Consider the following 26,864-nt stretch of genomic DNA (forward strand, 5'->3'; position numbering starts at 1 on the left):
AGCCTCGCCTCGCCTCGCCTCGCCTCTTCCCCTACGCTCGTCCCTTCTCCCCCTCTGTGCGCGTGCGTGTGTTGTTATTGTGCCTCTTCCTCGCTCCCGTCATCCCTTTCAGGAAGCTGCGCCGTCCTGCAGGCCGGTGGCTGGCTCAAGATGGCGGCCGACAGTGAGGTGAGTCCGCCTTCGGAGCGCCCTCCCCACCCCCTCCCGCTGCCTCTAAGCAAAGAGGGGGGGTGACGCTGCGCGGGTCGCCCCTCTTCACCCCTCCCCGTCCACACCCGCCCTTCAGCGCCTCACTCGTCTTCTTTGCCCCCCGCAGCCGGAGTCCGAAGTGTTCGAAATCACCGATTTCACCACCGCCTCCGAGTGGGAGAGGTAGGTATCGCTCTTCGCGGCGGGGCCGCCGCCTCCTCCTCCTCCTTCGCGGACCCTCCTTCGCTGCCGGTCCCCCCTTTTTTTTAATGAACTGCCTCCCTTCTTTCTCGAGTTGTCTCTTCCTACTTTGCCCTTTGCGGAGCTGCGTTGGGGTTGTGTGTTTGACAGTAGAGGAGAAGGGTGTGTGTGTGTGTGTGTGTGTGTGTGTCTGTCTGTCTGTCTGTCTGTCTGTGTCTGTGTCTGTCTTCGCTTCTTGGCTCTCGGATGATCTGGCGACAAGCTGGCTGCAAGGTCCAGCTGCTCTGGGCGAATTTGGGGAGAGGAAGAGGCAGGGGGAGACTCCCAGTGACGACACCTGGAGGGAGCCCCCCTCTTGTTCTGGGGTGGGGGACATCTTAAGAATTGGGGAGAGGGAGAATGCACCTGAAAGGTGGTTGCTGGGTCGGTAACCCCCTACCCCCCCCCCATAATAATATTCCATGTTGCCAGAAAGGGCTCTTCTACAGCCTGTCCCCCGCCCCAGGAATGCTGTCAAATCTGTTCCACAGATGGACTGAAAAACAAGTTTGCCTGGCAATGTGGTTTTATTTTTTTAACCTGCCTTCCGGTCTTCTACTTGTTTCTATGGCAAGTGAGCTACGCCAGAAAATAGTTCACGCTGGGTGAATGGGCAACTGTATATGGTAACTTAAAACCCACCCACGAAAAACCCAAAATATAAAGGGGTTGATGGCATGGTGGTTGATCTCTTAGCAGCTTTTGATCCTGTTGGCCCTGACCATCTGATCAAGATCATTTGCGTTGGAAGCTGTGGGTTGTGCTGGGTGTGATTGTGCTTCAGGTAGATTCTAGGCAGTCTTAGCTCAGAGACTTGATTAAACCAAAAAGTCTTGATGTAGGCAAACCTATATAAGAAAGTAAAATAAAATGGAAACTACCTCCATTTCTAGTAAAATATTCTGAGATGGAGGTGGGGGAGGGTGCATTGACAACCCATGTATTGGGGATGCGGGCCAGAAAGGAAAGGAAGAGGGTACTTGTGACAACTGTCTGGCCAAGGCCCCAACTTTAAAAGAAGTGAGGCTGGGCACATCACTGGAGCAGCCTCCAATGTGTGCACAGGGCATTTAGGGGTGAAGGTAATCCTGCCCACAGCCCTAAACATAACACACAAATAGATGCAGCAGATCGAATAGCACTAATCTTCCAGCGGCTTAATTGCCTGTGTGAGAGAGAGTTTTCTCCTTGATGTGTGGCGCTTGATTAATTCTAAGCATCTAGGTGGATTTGGATTCTAAGCACCCAGGTTTCTGTTAGCTTGGGAACAGCCATGCTCATCCTGATGTATTATCTGCATTAGGGAAAGATATGTAAGAGTGCCTTCTTTTATTGTTGAACTCTCAGCAGCTTTTGATACTGTTGGCCCTGATATTCTTCAAGATTCTGTGTTGGAAGCTGAGGTTTGTGCTTTAGGATTCCAGGCAGGTAGTGTAAGGAGACTGTTGTTTCTCTTCATGGGAATTATCCTCTGAGGTTCTCCAGATTCAGCCATGAATGTGTAATGGACTTTACAAAGGTGAATAAACTGAAGTTTATTCCAGACAGACAATATGATAGTCAAGCAGTCTGATCAGGAAATGTCTGCAAGCACTTTCAGCTGGTTTAGAATTTGCTTATGGGTTTTAGCTGTCATCAACTTAAAACATTTCTTAAGATTTTTTTCATTGGCAGCGAGCCTGTTTCCTTGTTCAATTCAAGATGCTGGCCTTGACTTTTTTAAAACCCTAAACGGCCTCTTGGGGAGCACCTTCCTCTATTTGTTCAAAAAGTGTTTTCATTATCAATGTATTGTAGAGTAGCTCCTGCATTTTGTTAGGGGTTGGGCTAGAATATCTCCAAAGGCTCTTCCAGCTCTAAAATGATCTACCTTGGGAACTGCTGTATACTAAATAATAATAATAATAATAATAATAATAATAATAATAATAATAATATATTTAGAGATATATATAGATATATAGATATAAAATATGCTAGTGAATGTGCTGGTGATGCTCTACTAAAATTGATTTGTGTCTGTATGTATATATGTGTGAGAGGGAGAGAGAGAGAGAGATGTTCTCCTGAATACGTTGTTTTACAGCACAATCCTATAATGTCTACTCAGAAGTAAGTCCTATTAAATTCATTGTACTGTGCTTACTTGCAGGTAAGTAGATATAAGATTGTAGCCTAAAGCTACCACTGTTAAATAGTGCTAATAATCAGCCATGAAAAGTTTTAAGGTCCTTATGTTTTAATATTCATTTTTATGGCTATGAGTTATAATATAAGCATTGCATGATGTTAGTTCTATATCATAACTTTCCTTGTTAGATTTATTTCCAGAGTTGAGGAAGTTTTGAATGACTGGAAACTTATTGGCATTTCTTCAGGCAAAGTTTTGGAAAAGGTAAGATTGCCTTTTGAACTATTTGGTGAAAATATAAAGCATTAGTCCCATTCTATGACATCTTTATTTAGAAACTTAACAATTTTGGCAGAATTCCTCCAGCAGTTTACAAACTTATAAAATCAAAATACAATAAAGTACAAATAAAGATCAGGATACAATAAATATAAACCTCCTACTTAAACCACCAAGTCAGCAGCTAAGTGGGATAATACTTGCAAACATCTAAATATCCTGTGTAAAAAGCTCAGTTTATAGCATACATTTGAAGCATCCAGACTAGAGGATTGGTGCTACAACAGAAAAGGCTTGTTTCTGAAAGAGGTTTCTGGATGACCTTCTGCTGGTTGCAGTTTTTCCAGCAGAGGCTCCTTTGATAATCATAAAAGTTAATTTGGCCTATAAAAGGTGGTCTGCTAGGTATCCTGGTCTCAAGTTATTCAGGGATTTATATATGAGTAAAACCTTGCAGAATTCCTTTATATGAAACTTATTTAAAACACTTTCTATTTGTAATAGTGGAATTGCATTCAGAGATGTGTAGTAATGTTATATTGCAAATAATTTTGCCCATACATAACTAATGTTTCTGCGCTGTTTGATATTCAGGGTGTATATACCACTGAAACATGGGAGGAGAAATCCGATGAGATTGCTTTTGCTGATTTCCGATTCTCAGTGACACATCATTATCTTGTGCAAGACTCCAGTGACAAGGATGCAAGAGAGGAACAAGTAGAAGGTAGTTACGTTTTTCATCACCCAAATATTTTTGAGTCTTTACTATATTATTTTGTGGCATTATATTATATTGTGTTGTTACTGAATGTTGTTGTTGGCATACATCTCTCTTTCTTGAGAGAGAGAGAGAGAGAGAGAGAGAGAGAGAGAGATAGATAATGGAGTGTACCTCCAGGGGTGAAAACAAATTGATGTGTTAGCAGCACCAAAGTGACCTCCCCAGGACACAAGCCTGGGTACTGTGTATGGAGGTCCTGAGCTGCACAGATGACAGAACCCTACTCTTGGCCTCACTGATGTGGTCCAAAGGAAAGCAGAGCAATATGTTTGGCTTCCTCACTGCAGGAATTGCCGGAAGGAGGTGTACAAGGTGCCATCCAATCGTCTTAGCGACTCTTCTCTAGTTTTGTGTAAGGTTTACTTAGGCTTTTCTTCTCCCGAAGAGAGCCTGCAAGGCAGCAGAGGTTTTGGTTCAGAGTTTTGCTTCTCGTAGATGGGCTACCTTCCCAGATTGACAAGCCTCATTTGCCTCTTGTTATTACTAATCTATAAATATTGTGAAGAATAATGTGTTATTGAATTGGTCACATTTTCGTTAGAACATGTAGAATATCAGTGGTCTAATTTTCACTATTTTTAAAAGTTGATATAATAGGATAATGCAATTTGAATTTGGGCATATAATCCTCCTTTCCAGTTGGTTGAGAGAGATTAAAAGATCTTACCTTCTATGGATACTGCTTCTAATAAAGAGCAGAATATTTTTATGAAAAAAGGAAGCTTTCTGAAATCACTTTTTTTTAAAAAAACCAAATATTCATTGGAGGAAACAATTCAAATACCCTAGGGCAGGGCTCGGCAAACTAAGGTCTGCGGGCCAGATAAGGCCCGAGGGGCTCTTTACTCCGGCACGAGGACCCTGCCCTAGGACCTTGCCACCCGCTTGGCCAGTCCCCGCGCTAAACCAGCAAGGTGACTGACTTCCGTGACGGGCGCGTGGGCGGCTTTGGATTGGCTCCGGGAAGCTCCCGCAGCCAATTCGAAGCTGCGGACACCTCTGGGCAGGCAGTGATGCTGGCCAATCAGAAGTCTTGCCGCTCGTGCGCTGGGAAACCCGGCTCAGCGTCGGATTGGCTCCAGGGCGGGCGGCGACACTGGCAAATCCGAAGCTGCGCTGGGCTTCCTCAGCGTGTGGGCGGCAAGGCTTTGGATTGGCCAGCATCGTGGCCATAGACAGAGAGGCTGGCGGGCGCGTCGCGGGCTTCAGTTGGAGCTTGGCGCGCCAGCTGGCTCCGCGCCTGAGAAAGCTCTCCCAGAAACATGAGGTGCCGCTGCCGGCTCCTAACCGCCACCGGAGGAGGTAGGAAAACAGGGGGAGGGAGTGGGGGAGAGAGAGAGAGAAGCCCCCTGCTGGTGTCTCTCTGTGTGTGTGTGTGTGCGTGCGTGCGTGGTCTGGCCATAGCTGTCAACTTATAGATTTGAAAATAAGGGACCAGCAGCCAAAATAAGGGATCTGCAGCCTCACCTGTTCGAGGCACTCCAGTCTTCCTGTCCTCCTGCAGTCTGGTCAAACTCATGCTGGATAGCTTCAAGAACACTGTCCAACCAACTTTGTAACCAGAGGTTCAACTGAATAGAATCTGAATCACATGCACCACAAGGCCTAGGCAGCCTCAACTTAAGATGGCTCCCCAGCCTGGCTTTGCACTGCAAAGTTTGCAGCAGCACGTGCAACAAAATGGCATCCAGCATTCAAAAAACCCCTCAGCTTGCATTAACTAGCCACACACACACAGCCTTCCCCCCCGCGAGATCTCCTTTCCTTTTCCCTCACCATGTGCCCCCGCTCCAGACAGACCATTTCACCGGCAAGGGTGAGTGGGCTGTCAATGACGTATCCATCCAATTCCGATCTGAGCACTCAGCACAGGTATGTTCAACTTCTGAGCCCCTCTGAGCCAAAGGCAGAAAGCCCAGCCAGCAGCCGCACGAAGCCTCAAGGAAAACCACCGTCACCTCTCTGCTGGGACGCGCTGAGCAAAGGCGAGTCCCCAGGGAACGCAGCCGATTTGATCAGCACAAGGCATGCAAGCGCCACCCCCCCAGTCATTCTTAGACTTCTTATTGGGTGAGCAACACAGCCAAGCAACACAGTTGGAGCCTCCCTCCTCCCTGGCCGGCAGGGAGAGAGGGAGAGGAGCTGCTTCCTTTGAAATTTAAGGGACATCATTTAAGGGACATTTAAGGGACATCCATCAATAAGGGACAGCAGCGGGACATGGCGCTGGAATAAGGGACTGTCCCTTCAAATAAGGGACACTTGACAGCTATGGGTCTGGCCCACCAGAAGATTTGAGGAACAGTGAGCTGGCCTGCTGGTAGAAGTTTGCTGACCCCTGCTGTAGGGAATGATGCTAAATGTTACTTTAAATACTGACTGGTTCCTGTTGTTCAAGTCTCACAGGTGTGATAAAACAATACTCCACTTAAGTAATATTACTTGCGTACTTTATAACACATTCATGATAACATATGCACATTTAGGAGTTTGTCTCAGTGACACTTTTGAGTAAATATGGATTGAATTGGACTGTTCTGTTTTTCTGTTCTTATCTCATATGGTAGCTTTAATAATGTATCTGCTAATTTTATTCTTGTTTTTATTATTTACTTCTGTGGCTTGGATCCAGAGTGGCTATATCTTATCTTTTATGAAATAATTAAATTGATTACCATATTTGATGCGTAGATGTTTAGTTTGTATTATGACTGAACTCTTTCATTATTCTGAATGGTTTTACAGATATTATTCCAGTTGCTATGCAAGACCTTCTGTGCATGAACAATGATTTTCCTCCCAGAGCTCATTGTCTAGTGAGATGGTATGTCTGCTAAAGCATTACATTACATATAGCTACATTATAGTCACAGCATATACAATTCATGATGTACTGACTAGTACATAGAATAGTGATATGTGAACAAGCCTGGGAGAACCTCAAACTCTTTGCATCCCTGTGGTGTGACCTTGTAAAGGAAGCTTTCACTTTTATTTTTAAGTAAATACAGGTTAGTGTTACACTTGAAATCAAATTGTACTTAGTCTTAACTGTAGTTTAATAAAACAAGCTGACTTCAAACCATAGTTTATGAAGCTTGGACTTTTCAGTTAACCGCAGTTTAGGGTTCAGTCATAACTGTAGTTGCAAAACTGGAAGCAAACGATTCCAATTTAGTCCTTGCAGCTGTGTTGGAGGAGAAGTGTGGGGAACAAGTGAGAGCCGTGCTCATTCAAGTTTATTCACATAATGTTAAAGCTTAGCTTAGTATTATGTCTGAAGAAGGTTGATGCTTCTGACATATGCTCAGTGTTTATTATTTACAAAACTACATCAAACTTCAATCTTAGTTTGTTTCAACCATATTTTTAGTGAATATAAACTAAGCAGTTTGAGAGAGATTAGATGTTGCACACTTGAATAACATTGAAAGACATATATGTGCATTTTATTATAGGCTTTAATATTTGTAATCCGTAATTAACTGAAAGCATTATTGTTTTTATTCTAGGTATGGATTGCGTGAATTTGTAGTCATTGCACCTGCAGCAAATAATGATGCCGTTCTTAGTGAATCTAAATGTAACCTCCTTCTTAGTTCAATTTCTATTGCATTGGGGAACACAGGCTGGTAAGTAAGGGTCCACATCATGCACATTCATCTCATGCACATAGCATGAAACCACAGATTGCATGTGAACTGGGCAAATGTGTACATTCCACAGAATAGACTGTTACATAGTCTTTGTGTGTTTAAAACTTTGTGTTGTTTGATATGACTATACGTTCTAAAATAATAAATCTCAAGCACAGTTTGGGCTGTTTGCTAAAAGCTTAGGATGAATTGATACTTGCCATGGTGAATAGTAAAGGCTAACAGCTCTGTGTTTCCTAGGCTCTAGACGACTTAAAACACTTTTGTAGCTCTTCTGAATATTTTGCAGCCAGGTGCCAGTATTTGTACAAATTCATCACAAATGGCGAAGAATGTATGTCGGAGAGTGTCAAGGTCCTGGAGTTAGAACAGATTTTGAAATGGTTCATCTTCGCAAAGTCCCTAATCAGTATACTCACTTATCAGGATTATTGGACATCTTCAAATCTAAGATTGTAAGTATAGTTTGTGTGGGTGCATGTAAGCATTTGCACGTGCCAAGAATTATTTTCTTCAGAAAAGTGGGCAAATTCTGAAAATTCTGCCTCTGTACCTATATGTTGTGCAGATTAAAACATCTTCTTATGACAGATTAATGGATATTTGGCAGGTACAGCCACAGGAGAAAGCTTTGGTTTGTATTATATCATATGAACACAGTATAGCCTTTAGGTTTTTGAAAAGAATTACTGTGGATAAGACTTTATGGGAAATGTCTCCCAATCAATCCATTTTAATCAGGAAGACTTGGACTCTGTTCTTATTTTGATATTAGACTTTTCCTTCTCCTTCAATGAGTAACAGTGCCATTGACAACTAATGGAGTCATCTCCATTACTAAATGCTATTGGTACAGTACTTATCTTAATCAGTTTTTATTCTGTCTCATTATGCCTGTGAAATATGAAATATTTCAGTGCTTATTTTGTAGTGTATTTAAAGTTATGCTCTTTCGATATGACAAATGTGTAAAACAATTAATATGGGATTAAGATTTGCATTGTCATCCATGCAATAATTGCCACATGGTATGTTGACTTGCATGTGTGAATGGGCCATTGCATATTTAACACCAAAGAGAGGACTTTCACAACACCAGGTATCATTTGATGTCATATCATAGGACACTGTTCAACAAAGTCAGTTCACATACTCAGTAACCTGTCCTCAAGTGGACATAAGTACATGGGTGAACCAGTCTTTATCAGCTGTTACTTTTGATTTTCAGACACTTTAGCTCATGCTCCTAGGGAGCACAGAGGGATATTTGCATGAGCAGTGCATCTTTCCTTTTCTGAACAGCAGTCAACCCTCTTCATAATTGCAAGCTACATCTGGAACTCAGGTGAACTTCAGAAGTAGGTTGCTATGAAGCACAGAGAAGTGACTATAATATTTGTGTGTCCATATTACTGCTGCTAGCAATATTTCGGAAGCCAAAACTTGTTGAGTTTCCGAATACATTCAGCAGATCAGCAGTCATGTACATTTATTATATCTGACCTATTTTAATAGTAAACCATTTATTTTGAGCTTGGGGGTATTTTGGAAGGATAGTGATGAATGATCTTCCCACCAGATAAAATGGTGGGATGTAAATTCCTAATAACATTGAAAATCTATCTCTCATAGAAACTTTCTGACACATTGCTTAGATTAAAGCAGATGTCTAGATATATCTGCTTTGGTCCTAACTTTTTGTATTTCTTTACATATGTCTCCTAGGGCTGCCCTTTAACCCCATTACCTCCAATCAATATAAGTATTAGACTTACGTACGTACTTCAGGACTGGCAGCAATATTTCTGGCCTCAACAACCACCAGGTATGATGCTTCCTTGTGCATATTACAGTTATGTTCTATAGAATTTATTACGAAAAGTGGCTGAGATCCACAGAACCCTGGAACTATGGACTTTTTTCTTTGACAGCAGTGATGTGTTACCTTTCCTTCCCTGCCCTTTTGCTGTGTGGCAAACCGTTTTTGAAATGGAGGAGAATTTTAAATAGTTTCAGATATAGCATGCCAACTGTCCACAGACAAAAAGGTTTTATAAAATTCTTCTGCAAATCATGACAAATGTCTTTTTTTATTCCCAAGAAATGTATGTGATATACTATAGGACAGTGTAGACACGTATTATACTTGTTGCCGTTCTTTATTATCCTTACAATCCAAGTTTGTTTGTTTTTTCAATCTTCTTCTTTGGTGATCACTCATAGCCGAGTAAGATTGTCTTCCATAAACACGGTTTTAACAATGAGTCTGTAAGTGACTGTGGAGGCCAATTCTGGACCCACATGTTCTTCAACAGTGGGGACATTGGTTCCCGGGCGGGAGTTGATCACGGTGTGGATTTGCCAAGCGTGCCTTCCTCTTAGCATGTTTCTCCTTTGTGTTCTAAAGTTCGAGTGTCTTCAAAGTGCATGACACCTTCGTTTTTTTCAGTAAAGCTTAGCCCTCTCATTGACGGTGAATAAATAACTTGAAATGTTTGACATTCAATATGTAATTTATGATTTGCCAGTCCTTGGACATCTTGGTTCGAAATAAGTGTTTAAGCTTTCACAAGCTTGTATCACTTTGTAACAGTATCGACTATCAACATCTTTGCCAAGTGTAAAAATGAAACACAAAACTCCATTACATAAAAAAATAGTTTCTGCGGAAATTGTATATGGCAGAAAAAATTGTACCCATTTTACTTGGATCTTGGATGAGCTCCAACGAAGCATGAACAAGCATCTACTTGTTCAACAGCGTTTCTCCTTCCTCGCCATTCCTCCTGTGGTCCCATTGTGTGCCCCTCAAACCTGATCTGGATTGTTGAGAGAACCTCAGGATAATACTTTGTAGATGCATATGGGGACTGGAAAAGAGAGAAGAGAACTGATAATCACTGGAAATCTGTTGCAAAGTTGGGTGTACATATTAGATGTCACCCAGTTCATAATTTTGTTACTTAATTCTGATGTAATGATCAAACATGTTTTCTGTCAATAGATATAGATGCTTTGGTTGGAGGTGAAGTTGGAGGCCTCGAGTTTGGAAAGTTACCATTTGGTGCCTGTGAGGATCCCATCAGGTAAGACCTGGTATAATCAAATATTTAGTTGCTAAAGTAAAATGGAATTGATCTTGTTGTGATGGGAAGCTAAATCTTCAACAGTTTACTCAAAAGAAATGTTGCTTATGTAACCTGACATGATACAGGTAAAGGTAAAGGGACCCCTGACCATTAGGTCCAGTCGTGACCGACTCTGGGGTTGCGGCGCTCATCTTGCTTTATTGGCCGAGGGAGCCGGCGTACAGCTTCCGGGTCATGTGGCCAGCATGACTAAGCCGCTTCTGGCGAACCAGAGCAGCGCCCGGAAACGCTGTTTACCTTCCCGCTGGAGCGGTAGCGTAATGCTATTGACCAAAGCTCTTCAAATGTAATTGCTATCCATGAGCTAAAGTATTTGCTTTGTGGACTGTCCTAATTTTCAGGGCTATTTCTTCGAATAAGCATTCTGTTTGCATGCAAATAGACAGTGAGAAAGCACACAGATACAGTATATGTTGTGGACAGGTGTGAAGTTATGCAGCAATGACCAGGAAAATATTGGATCTCAGCTGTATATTTAAAAAATAAGACGAAAAACACATATGTGCTATTCATAATGGACATAAGTGTATTAAACTAAAACTTGTGTGCAAAATGGCCAGATTCACATATAACATTAAGGTGTGGTTAACGTTAATCGTAGTTAAACTTGTGGCATCTGACAGATTATTGCTTACATCTTGGTTTATTATGTGTACTTCCACATTATAAGAAACACAAGCCAGGAAGAACTGCTCTTTCAGCTCTGTAACTTCGGGCACTGATAGCTTCTTAACTGTAACTAAGGGGGATGTTCCAGTTCATACAGAATGCTAAGCTATGGCTAACATTAACTAAGGGTTGTCAATTACAAGCTCTAGTTAAAGAGTGATTTTTAACCATTTTTAAACCATAGTTAAGCTGCTGGACTGGATTTGTAGAACTCTAAGCCATACTTCAATAAACCACGGTTTAGAGTTAGGTTCAACCCAAGCCAATGCGTTGTAAGTAGTGACTGTAGTCTATGGTTGTGTGGTGGTTTCCGAATTCTGTCTCCAAGTGTGCCACTTTTACTTTCAGTGAACTTCATTTAGCAACTACATGGCCTCATCTAACAGAGGGTATAATTGTGGACAACGATGTTTATTCGTAAGTATATTTTTGACTTCATTTTCTTTTTGTAATCAAAACATCTGAGCTTCATTTTTCAGAACACTACATAATCTAGAATTCTGGTCTAGTTGAGAAATACTTAAATATCGGTTTAGCAAACACGGTAGCTATTGTAGTAGTATGAAAGTCAATTTTGCTCACATTATTATTACTACTACTATTATTATTACAATTTTCTCATAAGCTTGATACAGCTACTACTTAAGAGGCAATTTAAGAAAGAAAGAAGCTGCTGTTATGACCATTATTCTTTTTTTTTACATTTATATCCTACCTTTACTCCCAAGAGCTCAAGGTGGTGTACACACCTCCTATCATGTTTTATTCTCACAAAAATCCTGTAAGGTAGGCTTGGCTGAGGGGTGGTGACTGGCCCAAGGTCACCCAGTGAGCTCCATGACTGAGTGGAGATTTGAATCTTGCTCTCTCAGGACCTAGTCCGACACTCTAACCATGACACTGCACTGTCTATGCAACAAAGTTCTAACATTTTTATTTTAATTCCAACACTTTTCATAGTGTCTTGCTGTTAGAATGGTTGAGTCAAACTATTTTAATTGGACGCCTGTGATTTTTAAAATTCGTGTTATTTCTATTTATCTGTGATGTATTTTCTTCCTCCTGCATTTGTGGTTATTTTTGCTATTCTAATGATTGGAGCACTCAAGGACAGTTGTGTCAGTTTCATGTTAGAGAGGAACTTGGATCTACAGTATGATTTACTTACATGATTGCTGTATGGTGAGAGAGCCATCAGGAAGACACTAATAAAACCCATTGAAAGCCCAGATGTATAAGAAGGCCGCTACACAATAAAGTTAGATATGAGGAAGAACTATTGAGTCATGCTGGCAGCCTTATGTAAAAAGGCACAGAATAGCCTTGGTAAAATCAGTCAGAGATGGAGACGGAGAAGCCGTCAGTTTTAAATGGATGTATACATTGAATATGGCAGCTCCAGCCCAATTGAGCCTTGCCTGCATTAGACCACCTGTGCTTTGGGGCACCTGCTTTGGTGCAAGCCATTCATGCATTGTCAGGTTTGTTTGTGGCTAATTATATGCAAAAAGCACATATTACATACACAATGCATACATGTTATGTGTATAATCCTTTAAAAAGATTCAAGCACCATCTGCAGCATGATTTTTAAAGTATTAATACATGATTTCATACCATTATATGAATTGCTGTATGCATCTGGTTACTTGGGGGCAACATGCTGTGTGTAATAGTCTGCAAGCATAGTGCATAATATGTGAGAATTGTCAGTGTTTTAGTGGAGCTGGTAAAAACCTGTTTGTTTCACATCATGATCAAGGAGCGAGATGGGAATTAGAAAAAATCTCTATGGAAAAATTCAAAATTGAGATTTACAGAAAAATCCATTTGTAATCATAGATGATGAAAATAACAAAATTAGGCAAAGTAAGTGATTGACAAGTGTGTTAAAGATATTCTATAATAATTTGAGGATTGACATGCAAATTCTGAGGTTGCTTTCTTCAATGCTATTTATGATTGGATGAGTGAAGAAATAAAAACATTCCTGTTCTGTTTTGTTTTTTAAGAGACTTGGATCCTGTTCAAGCACCTCAGTGGTCTGTGAGGGTCAGAAAAGCTGATAACCCACAGTGTTTGTTAAGTAAGCAATCCAGAGCTTATCTTTTTCTATTATTCTTTAAAATTACTTCAGGAAGATAGGAATTGGTTTTGACTAAGTTCTTGTAGAAATATATTTTTCTTGATTGTAAATTCACTTAAATCGTCAGTGTTGAGTTTGCATATGGGAGCTCTGCTTAGGCATGAAATTCATTGTCTCTAGGCATCGAAACACTAGTAAGTTCAGGCAAGGTTGCTGCATGTGCCTTCAGGCTTGCTTGGGAGATCAGTGCTTATATGCAGTGACAGTGCTATGTAAAAAAGAAAAGGTTTTTCTCATTCCTTCCTTGCTAAAATTACATATATTTTGACTGTATTAGACTCTGCTTTAGGTATGTGATTTGGGGGAAAACCTAATATTTAGAAATCTGACTGCATAAATAATTTTTTAAATTTCCTTGTGTAGGTGATTTTGTCACGGAATTTTTCAAACTGTGTCGTCGGAAAGAATCGACTGATGAGATTCTTGGAAGATCAGCATTTGAAGAGGAGGGAAAAGGTAAAAAGTCAAGTTAATTTTCTTTGCCTTTGTGCCTATGAAAGCAGCTGTAATTTTATCTGAAGCAGGAGGGTCTTGATAGAACTAATGGTAGCATCTCATGTGAGGGGCTGGGTTGAAAATATGTCGGTGTAAAAAAAAAGAAGCCCTTTCCTCAGAGCTCTTTATTTATAAGCCTCCTCTTCCTCCTCCATCATTGTCTATTTTAAGCCTCTGTGTCAAAGGTACCAGCATAAATGGTTTATAAAGTTTAAGCCCTCATCTTGTCTCCCCCTTCCCTCTGCAGCATGCTCAGTTTCTTTGCAGCAGCATGTTTGAGGATACATAGCCTTGGTTACATAAAAAAATCCAGCATGGCCTAGTTCAGGTTTTGGCAGCAGATGGCACACTTGTATTTAGCAAAGTAGTTTTGCTGTTTCATACTGAAAGAGAAGGGTACTGATGATGATGTAAATGCAAATAAAGACAAATAAATTGATAATTGTAACTGTGGCCTTGATATTTTGTAGATGCTGACATAAGCCATGCATTGTCAAAGCTCACAGAACCAGCACCTGTCCCAATCCATAAACTGTCTGTGACAAATATGGTTCACACGGCAAAGAAAAAGATTCGCAAACACAGAGGTGTAGATGAATCACCATTAAATAATGACGTCCTCAATACTATTCTTTTGGTAAGTAAACTAGCTGTGCTGTTGCATTTAATGACGATGCTTTATAATATTTAAATTCGCATTCTCCCGCGGCCAAGAGTGTCTTTGCCCAGTGTCAGTTCACACTGCAGGGGGTACAAATCATTTTATAAAGTTCTTGCTTCCCTCTGTAGAGGAGTAAATGGTATCTAGGATATATGATAAAGAGTTACTGCAGAACTTAATAGCTGTGGGAAATGGCAAAGACAACATATTTGAAAACTGACAGTATGTACTTTCCTCCTCAAGTACTTATTCCCTGATGCTGCTGACAAATCAGCAGATGGATCTGAAGCCAGAACTAGTCTTTCAGCAGGATGCCTCCCACCCACAGACAATGAAGACTATGTAAGTTCAATTTGCTTACGTGACTAATATTTACCAAATCTGTCTGTCTATCTATCTATCTATCATCCAGTAGCACCTTAGAGACCAACTAAGTTCGTTCTTGGTATAAGCTTTCGTGTGCACGCACATGAAAGCTTATACCCAGAACAAACTTAGTTGGTCTCTAAGGTGCTACTGGACAATTTTTTTATATATTTCGACTGCGTCAGACCAACATGGCTACCTACCTGAATGTATCTACCAAATCTAAATGGCTTTTAATAAAAGGAAAACACAACCCAAAGGTCTGCTTGGGGGCTTTTGTTATGTGTCCATTTTAGTTATAAAAGGATGAGTTTTCATATACAAACCTTTGTTTTTATTAGCTTTGTTTCTAACTATATTTTAGCGACTGGAGTTGTGTATATCCTGTGTTTTAAAGACATTATTGACATTTTCTCAAGGGCAACACAGTTATCAAATAAGTAAGATGAATTCTGCAGGTATTATAAATTAAGGAAACTTACATAATTTGCTTATTTTTTAAATAACACAAAATATTTTTTCATGCTTTTTTGTCTTTGTTTGCCCTGCTTCTTCCTGTGTATAGAATATCTACATCCAGTTCAAATCTGCTCCTTCAGACAGCTTAACTTACAAACTGGCCCTTTGTCTTTGTATGATCAACTTCTACCATGGTGGTGTCAAAGGAGTTGCACATCTCTGGCAGGAGTTTGTCTTGGAAATGCGCTACAGATGGGAGAACAACTTCTTTATCCCAGGGTGAATTATATTTGTATTTATTAGCATCATTTAGTTGCAGTTTAATTAATACAGGCTGTAATTTAGAACTTCCACTGTCAGGATGAGAGAGCCAGATTTTCCTGGCATCTCAGAGGCATTCTTGTTTACAGCCAGTTAACTTGATTGTGTAAAATATAGTGGGGAACTATTTACATTTTTGTTGATTCTTCTTCCATGTAGCTCAGAATTAAATTCTAGATTAACCCTATCAGGGAGGTCAGTCTGATTAATTGTGATGGATCCTTCTCATTTCATTTACTTAATTTTAAAAAAGTTGGATATTTTGTAATTACTTATTTTTGGTTTTTATTTGTATTATAGCTTTTGAGATTTAAAAGTTTATTTTTTAAAAAATAACTGATGGATCCAAGTGCATCTAGGTTGCAATTGATCATAAGGGGCAGGTGCTTGATAAAGGTGTAATAATAATAATTATATATATATGCCAGTGCTACCCATCTGACTGGGTTGCCCCAGCCACTCTGGGCTGCTTCCAGCAAATTATAAAATTACAGTAAAACTCCACACATTAAAAACTTCCCTTTACAGCCTTCAGATGTCTTTTAAAAGTCAAATACAGTAGTTGTTTGTTTCCCTGAATTCTTGTGTGTATTTGCAAGCAGGTCTTAAAGCAGATATGCTTGATTGTGGCCCAAGGCCCTCATTAAAATCTGCTATACCTTGGTGCTGCTCCTTCTGAAAACTACATTTTTTACTGTACATCTTGCTGCAAGTACTAGTTTACAACATGGTTTTTATGTAATAATAATACAGATGTAACTTCATATTAGGTTAACGAGTGGTGCTCCAGATCTGAGATGTTGTTTACTGCACCAGAAACTCCAGGTAATTATTGCAAAATAAGTTATCTATCAGTCTAGGATACAAGATAATGATCTTTAATGCTTTACAAAATATAAAATAGGATCTGGTACTTTTTTATTGTTGCAGAAATTGTTAAGAATTGTAAAATGTATCCTGCCATTACCATATTAGTTGGGTAGCATATCAGATTGTTACAGAAATAATCAGCGAGTTGAGTTTTATTCATTGTTAGTCATGCTCAAGAGTAAGTAAAGGGATCCCTGACTGCTAGATCCAGTCGTGGACGACTCTGGGGTTGCGGCGCTCATCTTGCTTTATTGGCCAGCATGACTAAGCCGCTTTTGGTGAACCAGTGCAGCGCACAGAAACGCCGTTTACCTTCCCGCCAGAGTGGTACCTATTTATCTACTTGCACTTTGACGTGCTTTCAAACAGCTAGGTGGCAGGAGCAGGGACCGAGCAATGGGAGCTCACCCCGTCGCGGGGATTCGAACTGCTGACCTTCTGATCGGCAAGCCTTAGGCTCTATGGTTTAGACCACAGTGCCACCTGCGTCCCATGCTCAAGAGTAGGACCACTTTAATAATGGACAATACTAACTTGGGTTAATGAATTTCAGTGGGTCTGCTCTGAGTATGTGGGTGATGACATGTGAACAGAAGTGTCTTCGTGCTGTGCAAGCGCAGGTGTCAATCTTGGCTGTTCTTACATAAGTTGCGTTACACAGCTTAATGGAAATATTGCCACTGTGGAAGAATGTGCATATCTGTCATAATAAGTTTTCAATGTGCTTTCATTTCCAGATGTTAAATTGTTGTATTGAAAGAAAGAAAGCAAGGGATGAGGGGAAAAAAGGAAATAATTCTGATCGCTCTTCTGGAGACATTGGAAAATCAAGTGACTTGGTGGGTAAAGACTATTTAAAAGAGGGTGATAAGGAAAAAGGAGAAGTAGGAAAGTCTTGGGACTCCTGGAGTGACAGTGAAGAAGAATTTTTTGAATGCCTAAGTGACACAGAGGAACTTAAAGGAAATGGACAAGAAGGTGGGAAGAAAGGGGCTGCAAAAGAAGCATTAAAGCCAGAAGGTCGTTTACATCAGCATGGCAACTTGACTTTGCTTCATCCTGGAGACCCCCTCTATGTTCCAGTAACACAGGTTAGACCTGGAATTATTTCTGGTTTTCTGATTTCTGTTAACTTGTTTCACTTGTCATACCTGTTAGAGGTAGCTACACATAGGAAGAAATCTGGCACCACTATGTTGATTTTGTTTCTCCTGCATAGTGGTGACAAGTTTCGCCTGCAAAAGTAAGGTGACTTTTAAAGCCAGACCATTGGTACATCTAGGTTGGAGCAGTCCTGCCTCCCTCCTTTTTCTCCTTCAAACCCTGGTTTGATCTTGGTTTGTGGTCATATTAAAGCGTTTCCTAAATTGGACTGTGAAAAAGAACTCCTTGAATAGATAAAGCCACAAGGATTGTTGTTCTGTTGATACCAAGCCTGAATGGAATTCCCCGTGTAAGAAATGCCTGTTCTTTGTACTTTTCAGGAACCAGCTCCTATGACTGAGGATCTTCTGGAAGAACAGTCTGAAGTATTGGCTAAACTGGGAACATCAGCAGAAGGGGCTCATCTTCGTGCACGCATGCAGAGTGCCTGTTTGCTTTCTGATATGGAATCTTTCAAGGTGGATGCATGATTCTGTATTCCATGGGACCGTCTTAGTGATGAATATACTAGTGTAAACACTGCAGTCAGTCGGAAAGGGCACAATTACAGGATTTCCCCCCAGTAACCTCTTTCACAATTGCTTTCCTTCCATTTTACTCGGTTGTTCTTTGTATCACCTTCACTGTAGTTTAAAATGTTCATTTCTATATTGCTCTAATTTGCCTGGTGTTTGTCTCTGATAATGCACTCATTTTGACTCAGTGTCAGTCATTTGAGGGAAAATCAGCTGATGTTTTTGTTTTGAAATAGAAGTAGTTGGTCAGATACTTTATACCTTCTGGAATTACTCTTTTCAAAGCAGGAATTGTGATTTCCCCCTAAATCACAAAAGCCTATTTACTCAAGCTGAGGACAGCTTAGTCTTATTGAAGTCAATCCAGTGTACATATTAACTGGCTTTGAAGCTCACAGCTTTGGAATTTTAGTACATGTCATGGTGAATAAGACTACTACATTGAGCTTTCTGAGGTATTTGAATGTGTGCTTTCATTGTTTTTGTTTTATTTTTGTGATCTCTCTGAAATTGTATTCTGTAGCTGGAAGAGCTAGGTGTATAACAACATAAGTATTCTGCCTAGGCTTGCTTTTCAAACATAAGCATACAGATCTGTGCTATAAGAGATTACCCATTATAAACTCTGTCCAAGTTGTCCCCCCCCCCCAATTATTTGTATGGATTGCTTTATAATATCTTTGTGAGCTACTGAATTAATGAGGGAGGAAAAGGTGTGAAACATATCTTAATATTAGAAGCTTCCAACTTCCTCATATATGACCAGGGCATTACATCTTGGGCAGCTTCTCATCTATCTTGTATATTAAAGCACTCCAATTTCCTAGATGTGGCACAACAATTTAAAATAGGCTAGAGAAATCAGGTTGCAAAAAAGGTATCATGGTAGGTGGAATTCTAAATAGAATGACGGTTGGTATAAAAGTGTTGTAAATAAATGTTTGTTCACCAATGCAAATTATTCCTTTTTCTTCCAGACTTCAGAGGTAGGGGCGGGTTCCTTCCTATCTCGTTTCTGTCTATTTTAAAGAAGAAAGTGGTGATAATGCATTTTGTTCTTGGGTATTTTTACCTGAGTTTTAGTTTGTAGGGCCACTTAAGGTATTACAATATAATTACATTCTGTATTCACAGTGTAAAAATTAGAGTGGGATTAGCTACTAAGCCACCAGAGATAACATTTCCCCTCTCATTGCAAAAGTCAAACAGAAGTGGATCTTGTGAAGCTGCTCTGGGAATTCTGAATAATAAAAATTCACGTCTGACTTTTATGACAAGTTGGCAACTTTAATTTTAGGATGTGTATATGTATCTTTTAAAAAATGCAAGTATTGAAATGTAGTAGTGTAGGTGCCCCTAAGTCACTTGTGCTTCTCTCACCTGATATACAGCTTGGAAAGTATGTGGGGAAAAATAAAATGTTCTGGTTTTGCTTTCTCCACCCACACTGCATCCTAGGCTGCCAACCCTGGTTGTTGTCTGGAGGATTTTGTGAGATGGTATTCACCTCGGGATTACATTGAAGAGGAAATTGTGGATGAAAAGGGGGATGTAGTCATCAGGGGTGAACTGAGTGCTCGAATGAAGATTCCAAGTAATATGTGGGTTGAAGCCTGGGAGACGGCAAAGCCGATTCCGGCAAGAAGGCAGAGACGGCTTTTTGATGACACTCGTGAGGCAGAGAAGGTAAGAGGACTTGCGACAGGCTGCACAGACACTGCCCATTTCCATGGGAACTTTGTGTCTTGGCTGTCCTGAATCTCTCCAGCTGACTATGCAGGTCACATTTAAGGTTGGACTGAATAATGCAGTTTCCTTCTGGAATTATAATTCCCTGGAATGACTGTTATTTTGTTTGTGGAAACATGTAGACAAAATCAGCAAAGGCACTTGAAGTAACTTTGGAGATCAGTAGCACTTAGGTATTCTAAGCGCTCTGGGAATGAAGCCTCTCATAGTTTTTACTTAGCAGTAATTGTGGTAGAGCTCCCTTTCAGCTGTCTGCATGCTGCCCTTTATCAGTTCCAAACACTTTCCCTTTTTCCTTCCAGCATTCGCCACTTTGTTCCCCAACACCTGTCTCATCCAAAAATTGCACCTGATCAGTGGAAAGCACCTCTCCATAGCCTCACTTATTGGGATGTTCTCCTAGTAGCTTCCAAAAGCTGTTTGTTAATGCATTAAATACATAGCTGTGGAGTTTTGTTTCTGCTCTTGTGCTTTAAACAGTCATTGCTTTTGTTGAGTTCAATCATGTTCAGATCATCTGAATTCTCCTATGATAGACACAGAACTTGTAGTTCCCCAAAGAACAAATGTTTCTCTAGTCTAAAGTACCAGAGGAAAGTCTTCGGAAATGTTTCCCCAGAATTTATGGGCATTTTTATGAAGGCCATGAAGTATTAACGTAGAAGATTTATTTTAGTACCCTTGTTCAGTGTTTCCCAACCTTGGGCCTCCAGCTGTTTTTGAACTACAATTCCCATCATCCCTGACCACTGGTCTTGCTAGCAAGGGATGATGGGAGTTGTAGTCCAAAAACAGCTGGAGGCCTAAGGTTGGGAAACACTGCCCTAGTTGCCATAATATGTGTACTTTAAAATACTGGAGAGATGGTGAGATTCATTGTGCAGAATGAAGATGATCAGATATGAATGAGAACATTATTGGCATGATATAATCCTTTTACCATACCTTCAGGTGCTGCACTATTTAGCAGGTCAGAAACCAGCAGATCTTGCAAGGCATCTTCTGCCTTGTGTCATCCATGCAGCTGTACTCAAGGTAAAGGAAGAAGGTAAATAACACTTGTTAAAAAAATGCAGTATACTTTGTGTGAAGGTGGAACTATTATTACAATATACTTCATGTTTTAACAACAGAATCGGTGGAAGATATTTCTTCAGTAAAGAAGATAATTAAGCAGATAATCACCCACTCCAGTAAAGTCCTCCGGTTTCCAAACCCAGAAGACAAAAAATTAGAAGTAAGGGGTTTACGTAACTAAGTTTGAGAAGGAACGTCTTTAAAAGTAAGGCATATAACAAAATGGAAAATGCTTTCTCTTTTACGCAGGAAATTATTAGTCAGATTTTGAATGTGGAAGCCACTATTGCTCGGGCAAGGTCACTGAAAGCCAAATTTGGGGTAGAGAAATGTGAACAGGAAGATGAACGCAAAGATCTAGAAAAGTGAGTAATCTTGAATTCCTTCTTTCATAGGCATGTGCAAGTCATGTTTCATTGTAACTCCCTCTTCTTGCTTTGTTTGTTACCTCAAAGCGCAAGGCCATTCCAGGCTTATCTGCTGCATTTTTCATGCATTCTGGTGTTTGGATAGTATAAGCATGGCAGGTTTATTTACACCTGTGTGTATTTTGGAAGAAGGAAACATGCCACCCAGAGCAGCCGCCAACATAAATGGTTATTCTTATAAGGTCAATCTGGTGTCAAGTTAAGAGTGTTCTCTGAAGAGCAGAAACCATGGCTAATGTTTTGCTGATGTAACTATTAATCATGGGGAAGGATGGTGTGGGTGAGAGAGCAGGGACTTCGCAGGAAGTGCTTGGTCCTGGGGTTGCAGTGTCAAGTGTGTTCATATCCCCTCAAACACCGTATTTTATTTCCTTGTAATATTTTTATCAAGTTTAATGTTACATGTTAGACAAACCATACAAGAGAAACAAGAGTAACAACTTTACTAAAATAAAGGCAAAACAAAAGCTATGTCTACGTTCTCTATCCCACTATTCAGGGGAAAGTTAGTCTAGAAAGCATTTACATACAAATAATAAAAAATGGGGAAAGGTTAAGCTGGAGACCAGTCGTGTTGTGGTATAGTATCCAAACTGTCTGTTGTGATTTGGGTGGCAGAATTCGACCACTTTGCTGCAACACATGAGCTGGTTAGATGGTACCATGTATTATCAAAGCTACATTTTAATTTTACTCCTCTTAATAGTCTATTATGCACTGTTAATTTCTCTGTCACTGCCTTGGTCCTCTCCCCTTGAAACAAAAGTTCTGTATAATATCGGCAGTATGGGCAGTCTTGAAACAGGCTGCTCCCAGTAAGAAAAATATTAAGTATTTATGGATAACATTATGCATGGTAATGGAAAATAGATAAAAGATCAAAACCTTGGTCCATCGGGATGACTTCCAGAACTATGGCAGAAATCTCAACACAGAGTGTATTTGATTTGAATAACTAATTCTATTGCCAGTCATCCAGAGCAGGAAAATTAATACATGCAGTGTACATCCATGCATAAACTGGCCTTAAGCTAGATACATGGAATTTTATATGTGAGCTCAGTTCCTTTCTACCACTCAGCTGTGGTACCAATATTGAAAATATTTTTAAAATATGGTTGTTTCTTTCAAAACAGAAAAACTAGTTTATTTTGCTGACTTTTTCCTTTCTTTTCTCTTTCGCTACCAGATTTGTGAATTCTTTTCTGGAACAGCCAGAAGTCTCAGTCATTGGTGCTGGAAGAGGACATGCTGGTACTATAATTCACAAGCTTTTTGTGAATTCACAGCGGGTAAGATGGACTTTTTAACATCTCTAATGTAGGCCACTCTCAGTTCAAAATGCCAGGCTTTGAAAGTGCCTCCGTGTATAAGAATACTATGGCTATATTAAATATTCAGCTAAATGTAAAATGGGCAATACTTAACAAAGCACAGATTATAGATCAGTGTGTTCCTTCCAGGGTGGTAGTTCTGTGTAACAATTGTGGGCGTTTTGTTGTGCATTAATGTACGTAAGGTCCGTTTGTACTAATGCACATTGATTGATTGATTGATTGATTGATTGATTGAATGAAGTAGTAGTTTTTAGGTTGCCAGAACAAAATGAACTTTTCATTTCATAACAGCTACCAGTAAGTGTTTTCCAGGTCTAATTTTTCATTGTGTGATATAATAGCAGCTTCTGGAATGCTGTAATGTATGTTTATATTTCAGTCCTTTGCTATTGATTACTGGTGTGGTCTCAGGGAGGACTTGGGTAGGCAGAAGACTTTAGGGAGTTACTGAAGGGCCTAGGAGAAGATTGGAAGTGGAATAGGAGCAAGAGAAGGCCTGAAAGGACAGGGGTTGGTTGCACATGGTCATGAGCTGCAAATGTGAGAGAAGTTGAAGTTTACAGAATGTTTTGAAACAACCAAATAATTTGTGGCCGCAGAGAACTAGTTGGCGTATTTAAGGAACTTGTACTCTCTACTCTGAACCCAAAGAAGCCCTTGCTTGGGCAGACAGCACACCTGCAATTCCATTGGGGTGCACTTGCTCATTCCGCTAGCCTACCTCCAGCCCTGCATGCTGTTTTGGAGAGTTCCTCCACCTTCAAGGGAATGGCTTTGTAGGAACACAGAAGTCTGTAGTGAGAAGGGTCTATTGCATGTATAAATCTCTGTATTTCCTGTGACAGGAGAAATATGAGGAAGCACTTGCACATGGGAAATTGCTCACAGTAGATGAAATATAGCAAGTGAGAAGATAAGAACTTAAGGAAGAATATGATTGGAGTAGGAAGCATGCAGACTTTCTGTGTTGGTGAAAAAAAACCCCATGCAACTCTGCATTCATAATGAAGTGAAGTTTTCACTTAATTACACAAGGTTGCGTCCCATGCTGTTTAGTGTAGGGGCTGCCGTGGGTAGGATTGGGAAAGCCCCTTGCTGAAGTGATCTTCTGCTTGTTCTTTTAGAACACGAATATCAGTAAAAATAATGCTTGCTAATAATTCATTTCTGCAAGGTCATTAACTGGTAAAACTTAATCCCAGTAGTATTTCATTTTAACTAATGGATGGACTGATTTCCCCCCCCCCTTAGCTTTAAAATGCATGATAAAAATAAGGCACATTTAGTGATTCACATCCCTGCATGTATTCTGATGCAGAAAAGCTCCTGCAGCTGTAGGCTGCCCTGTTCATTGTAATGGCAGCATTAAACATCCATTTCAGATGAATCTAAGTGGGTAGTGACTGCCTCTGTTAAAATGAATGAACTCCTTTTGTCTATCAGTTGCTAGATTAGGACATGTATGGAAAGTTGCATCTGCTGAATGGGTAAAAATGAGATTGATTAGACTGGAATATTGTTTAAATTTACCATGTTATCTGTACCAGTTCTGCATCAGTGTGTTCTGTTCGTTTCATGTTCTGAGTGTTTATCACAGTAGCTCTCGACTACAACATATACCTGGAGGGCACTCTGCCTTTTAAAGCAGACAATTCTGAAACCTCTCTTGACCCCATGTGAGTCATCTCTGACTTGCCTTTCTTTATCTTTTATCACTGGTTCTCTTCCTTATCCAGCTGACTGAATCTTCTGAGGAGGTAACTAGATCTTTCCCTAATTTTCTAGTCATCTGCCTAACCTCATGTAGGTGCATAGAAACGAATGCTCTAGCAGCATAGTGCAGTTGCTTGATTTGCCTCCTACTGATCACTTGCATAGTCAAACCATTAAAATAACTTCATCTTACCAACTTCAAACAAGATTTTCTGAAGCCAGAAGTTTTGAAACCAGGTTCTGAAGTAACTTGTGATTGAAAAACTGGAGCCTTAAGTGGATGTCTAACTGGAGGGTATTTGAAGTCTAAAGGCCTCACAGAGCCATGCCTTGTTTGGTAATCTAGTTGTTGCCTATGGCTTCTTCAGATGTGCATGTGTTTTGGCTGGCAAGGACTAAGCATCATAAACTGTTGCAGGAACATTTGTCCACTTTTATTGCAGAAAGCAGTTTAGTTTTTGCTGCTTTAATACTTTCTCTTGCTTTATTAATACTTCCTCATAAAATGCTCGCATGAACAGATTTATGCTTCTCAGTTATGAAGCAGCTGTAAACTAACTATACTCCCTTAGCAGGAAAGTCATATTTTTTTACCTTAGAGATGCTTTATGAAAGAAATTTAACTCATTTAGTAGCCAATTACTTCCTTGGTGCTAAGAAAGACAGGCCATTTGTGACCTACAATAGTTCTCATCCTGTTTGAGTGGCAGGACTCCCTGAAACAGGGAGTTGTCATAGCGCAGTGCTGTGCTAGTATAAGGTCCCAGGCACAGTTATGTCCTTTATCAAACTAAGGTAGCAGGGCTAAAAAGGATCACTGCAAGATGGGCGAATTAGGTGGTCGTGTCATGTGAAAATACATCAAGCCCTGATTAACACTGGTTTCCTTAGATACAGACCCAAACACTGTAGAATTCATAGCAAAGCTCTTGTAGTGTTATTTTAATCATAATTTGCTGCAACCTCAACATTACATTGTTTTGACTTTTAACTAACAAATGTCATGTTTTCTGTTTTGGAGACCAGTCTGAAGCAGTTCAAGGTCCACTTCATGAACTTGACTGAGAGTGGCCTGTGGTGTTGTCAATTGTGTGGCCCCCAAGGCTGTGTGTTTAATACTTCTTTACCGGCATTAGTCGTGTTGTAGAAGCACAAACTTAAAAACCTACATTTCTTCACTTTAGAAATCCACTGCAAATGGTGCTTTCATTGTCACACTCATTCATTCTTCTCTTACATATCCGTCTGTGCCTGTATATTGCAACTTCTTCAAAGCCAAGACTCACTATCTGTTTATGTAGTCCTTATTTTTGAATTATCCTGCCGTTCCTTGGTTTTAAAAATGATTATGGAGCTAACAAAACACATCAACAGTGAGGCTTCTGTATTTTTTTAGGTTGCCACAATGATGCCCCTTGACGAAGAACTTAAGAGGTCTGGCTCTTTGGATGAGAAACGTTTCAGTTCCGGAATAGCTGGAGACTTCCCCCTGCCTGCAGGGCGTGAGGTTATTTTGCGCACAACTGTCCCACGGCCTGCCCCTTACTCCAAACCTCTGCCTCAGCGCATGTATAGTGTTCTCACAAAAGAGGACTTCCGACTAGCTGGTGCCTTTTCATCTGATACAACATTCTTCTGATGTCACTGTGTAGCCTGCCGACAATGCATCTCTGCCGGTGGTTCAAATGGTCATTCCATGTCCAGTACTCTAGAGCTGAGGATAATCCTTTCATAAATTTAGTAATCAGTAATAAAATACTCACAGACTAGTCACTGAGGAGCAATGCTTAATGCCAAACAACTGTCTCATAAGATGTAGGTAGAACTTTAGAGTAAACTTTTATTTGGGAAAACTCCATCTGCATATATGTGTTAAAGGGCTTCGGAGGGATGCTGGGAATGGGATTGTTGGGGAGCAATCCATTCCTGTTTACAGTGATAATGAAAATATCAGAACTCAGCAAATATGGTGATACTTGTAGAATTCTGCAGCCTCATGTGAAAGTTTACTTTGCTCATCTAGACCAACCTGACCATCAAATGTGTAATGCCACCACCAGTGGGTTATAAACTTTGTTTAAAGCTGTATGTAGTCTACACATTAATAAAATGCAACTCACTTGTGGGTCTAAATTGCTGTGTATATATTACTAAAGAACAGATGGACCAAAAATTTAAACTACCATCCATCAAAAGTGTGATTAAAAAGTGGTAATTTACTATAGTGAATATATCAGCAGCATTTTTGCCACAGGATGAATTGTACTCAAACCCTCTGTACCACTGGCTTTCAACTCTTAGAATCATGCTGTTTGTTTATATACTGTTAGAAAAAGTAAAGGGTTATTTTAATGCATTGGATCTATGTGTTCTGTTCTTGTAAAGGAATGCTACATGTTAAGGTTTGAGGCCATGCCACTGTTTTATGACCATTCATTCATTTTTTTATACAAGACTACAATCCTA

The 26,864-nt window shown here is 40.2% G+C and overlaps 1 protein-coding gene across 3 annotated transcripts; it reads left to right on the forward strand.

Annotated features, from left to right (window-relative positions):
* Positions 1-41: 41 nt before the first annotated feature.
* Positions 42-26,754, forward strand: RAB3GAP1 (RAB3 GTPase activating protein catalytic subunit 1). 3 transcript variants are annotated; one of them, XM_081871369.1, is made up of 25 exons: positions 42-168; positions 317-372; positions 2,749-2,824; positions 3,434-3,566; positions 6,369-6,447; positions 7,136-7,255; positions 7,569-7,734; positions 9,005-9,104; positions 10,284-10,365; positions 11,446-11,514; positions 13,110-13,183; positions 13,607-13,699; positions 14,209-14,375; positions 14,643-14,741; positions 15,331-15,503; positions 16,316-16,370; positions 17,153-17,506; positions 17,900-18,037; positions 19,553-19,780; positions 20,795-20,891; positions 20,977-21,080; positions 21,170-21,285; positions 22,538-22,640; positions 24,422-24,442; positions 25,795-26,754. In XM_081871369.1, exons 1-25 carry the CDS (start codon positions 151-153, stop codon positions 26,035-26,037), a joined length of 2,964 nt encoding a protein of 987 aa, XP_081727495.1. In that variant the 5' UTR covers positions 42-150; the 3' UTR covers positions 26,038-26,754. The 3 variants fall into 3 exon arrangements, 2 of the variants coding, with proteins under 2 accessions (XP_081727495.1, XP_081727496.1); XM_081871370.1 differs by lacking the exon at positions 24,422-24,442 and having other exon boundaries at positions 43-168; XR_014158762.1 differs by lacking the exons at positions 22,538-22,640; positions 24,422-24,442; positions 25,795-26,754 and having other exon boundaries at positions 20,795-20,878.
* Positions 26,755-26,864: the final 110 nt, after the last annotated feature.

The sequence above is a fragment of the Podarcis erhardii genome (assembly GCF_964252035.2).
Source record: "Podarcis erhardii genome assembly, chromosome: 1".
NCBI lineage: Eukaryota > Metazoa > Chordata > Lepidosauria > Squamata > Lacertidae > Podarcis > Podarcis erhardii.

Coding starts and splice junctions, on each gene's coding strand:
- RAB3GAP1 (XM_081871369.1), top strand. Junction 9,105..10,283: donor CTGGCCTCAACAACCACCAG/GTATGATGCTTC, acceptor TTCTGTCAATAG/ATATAGATGCTTTGGTTGGA. Junction 11,515..13,109: donor GTGGACAACGATGTTTATTC/GTAAGTATATTT, acceptor TTGTTTTTTAAG/AGACTTGGATCCTGTTCAAG.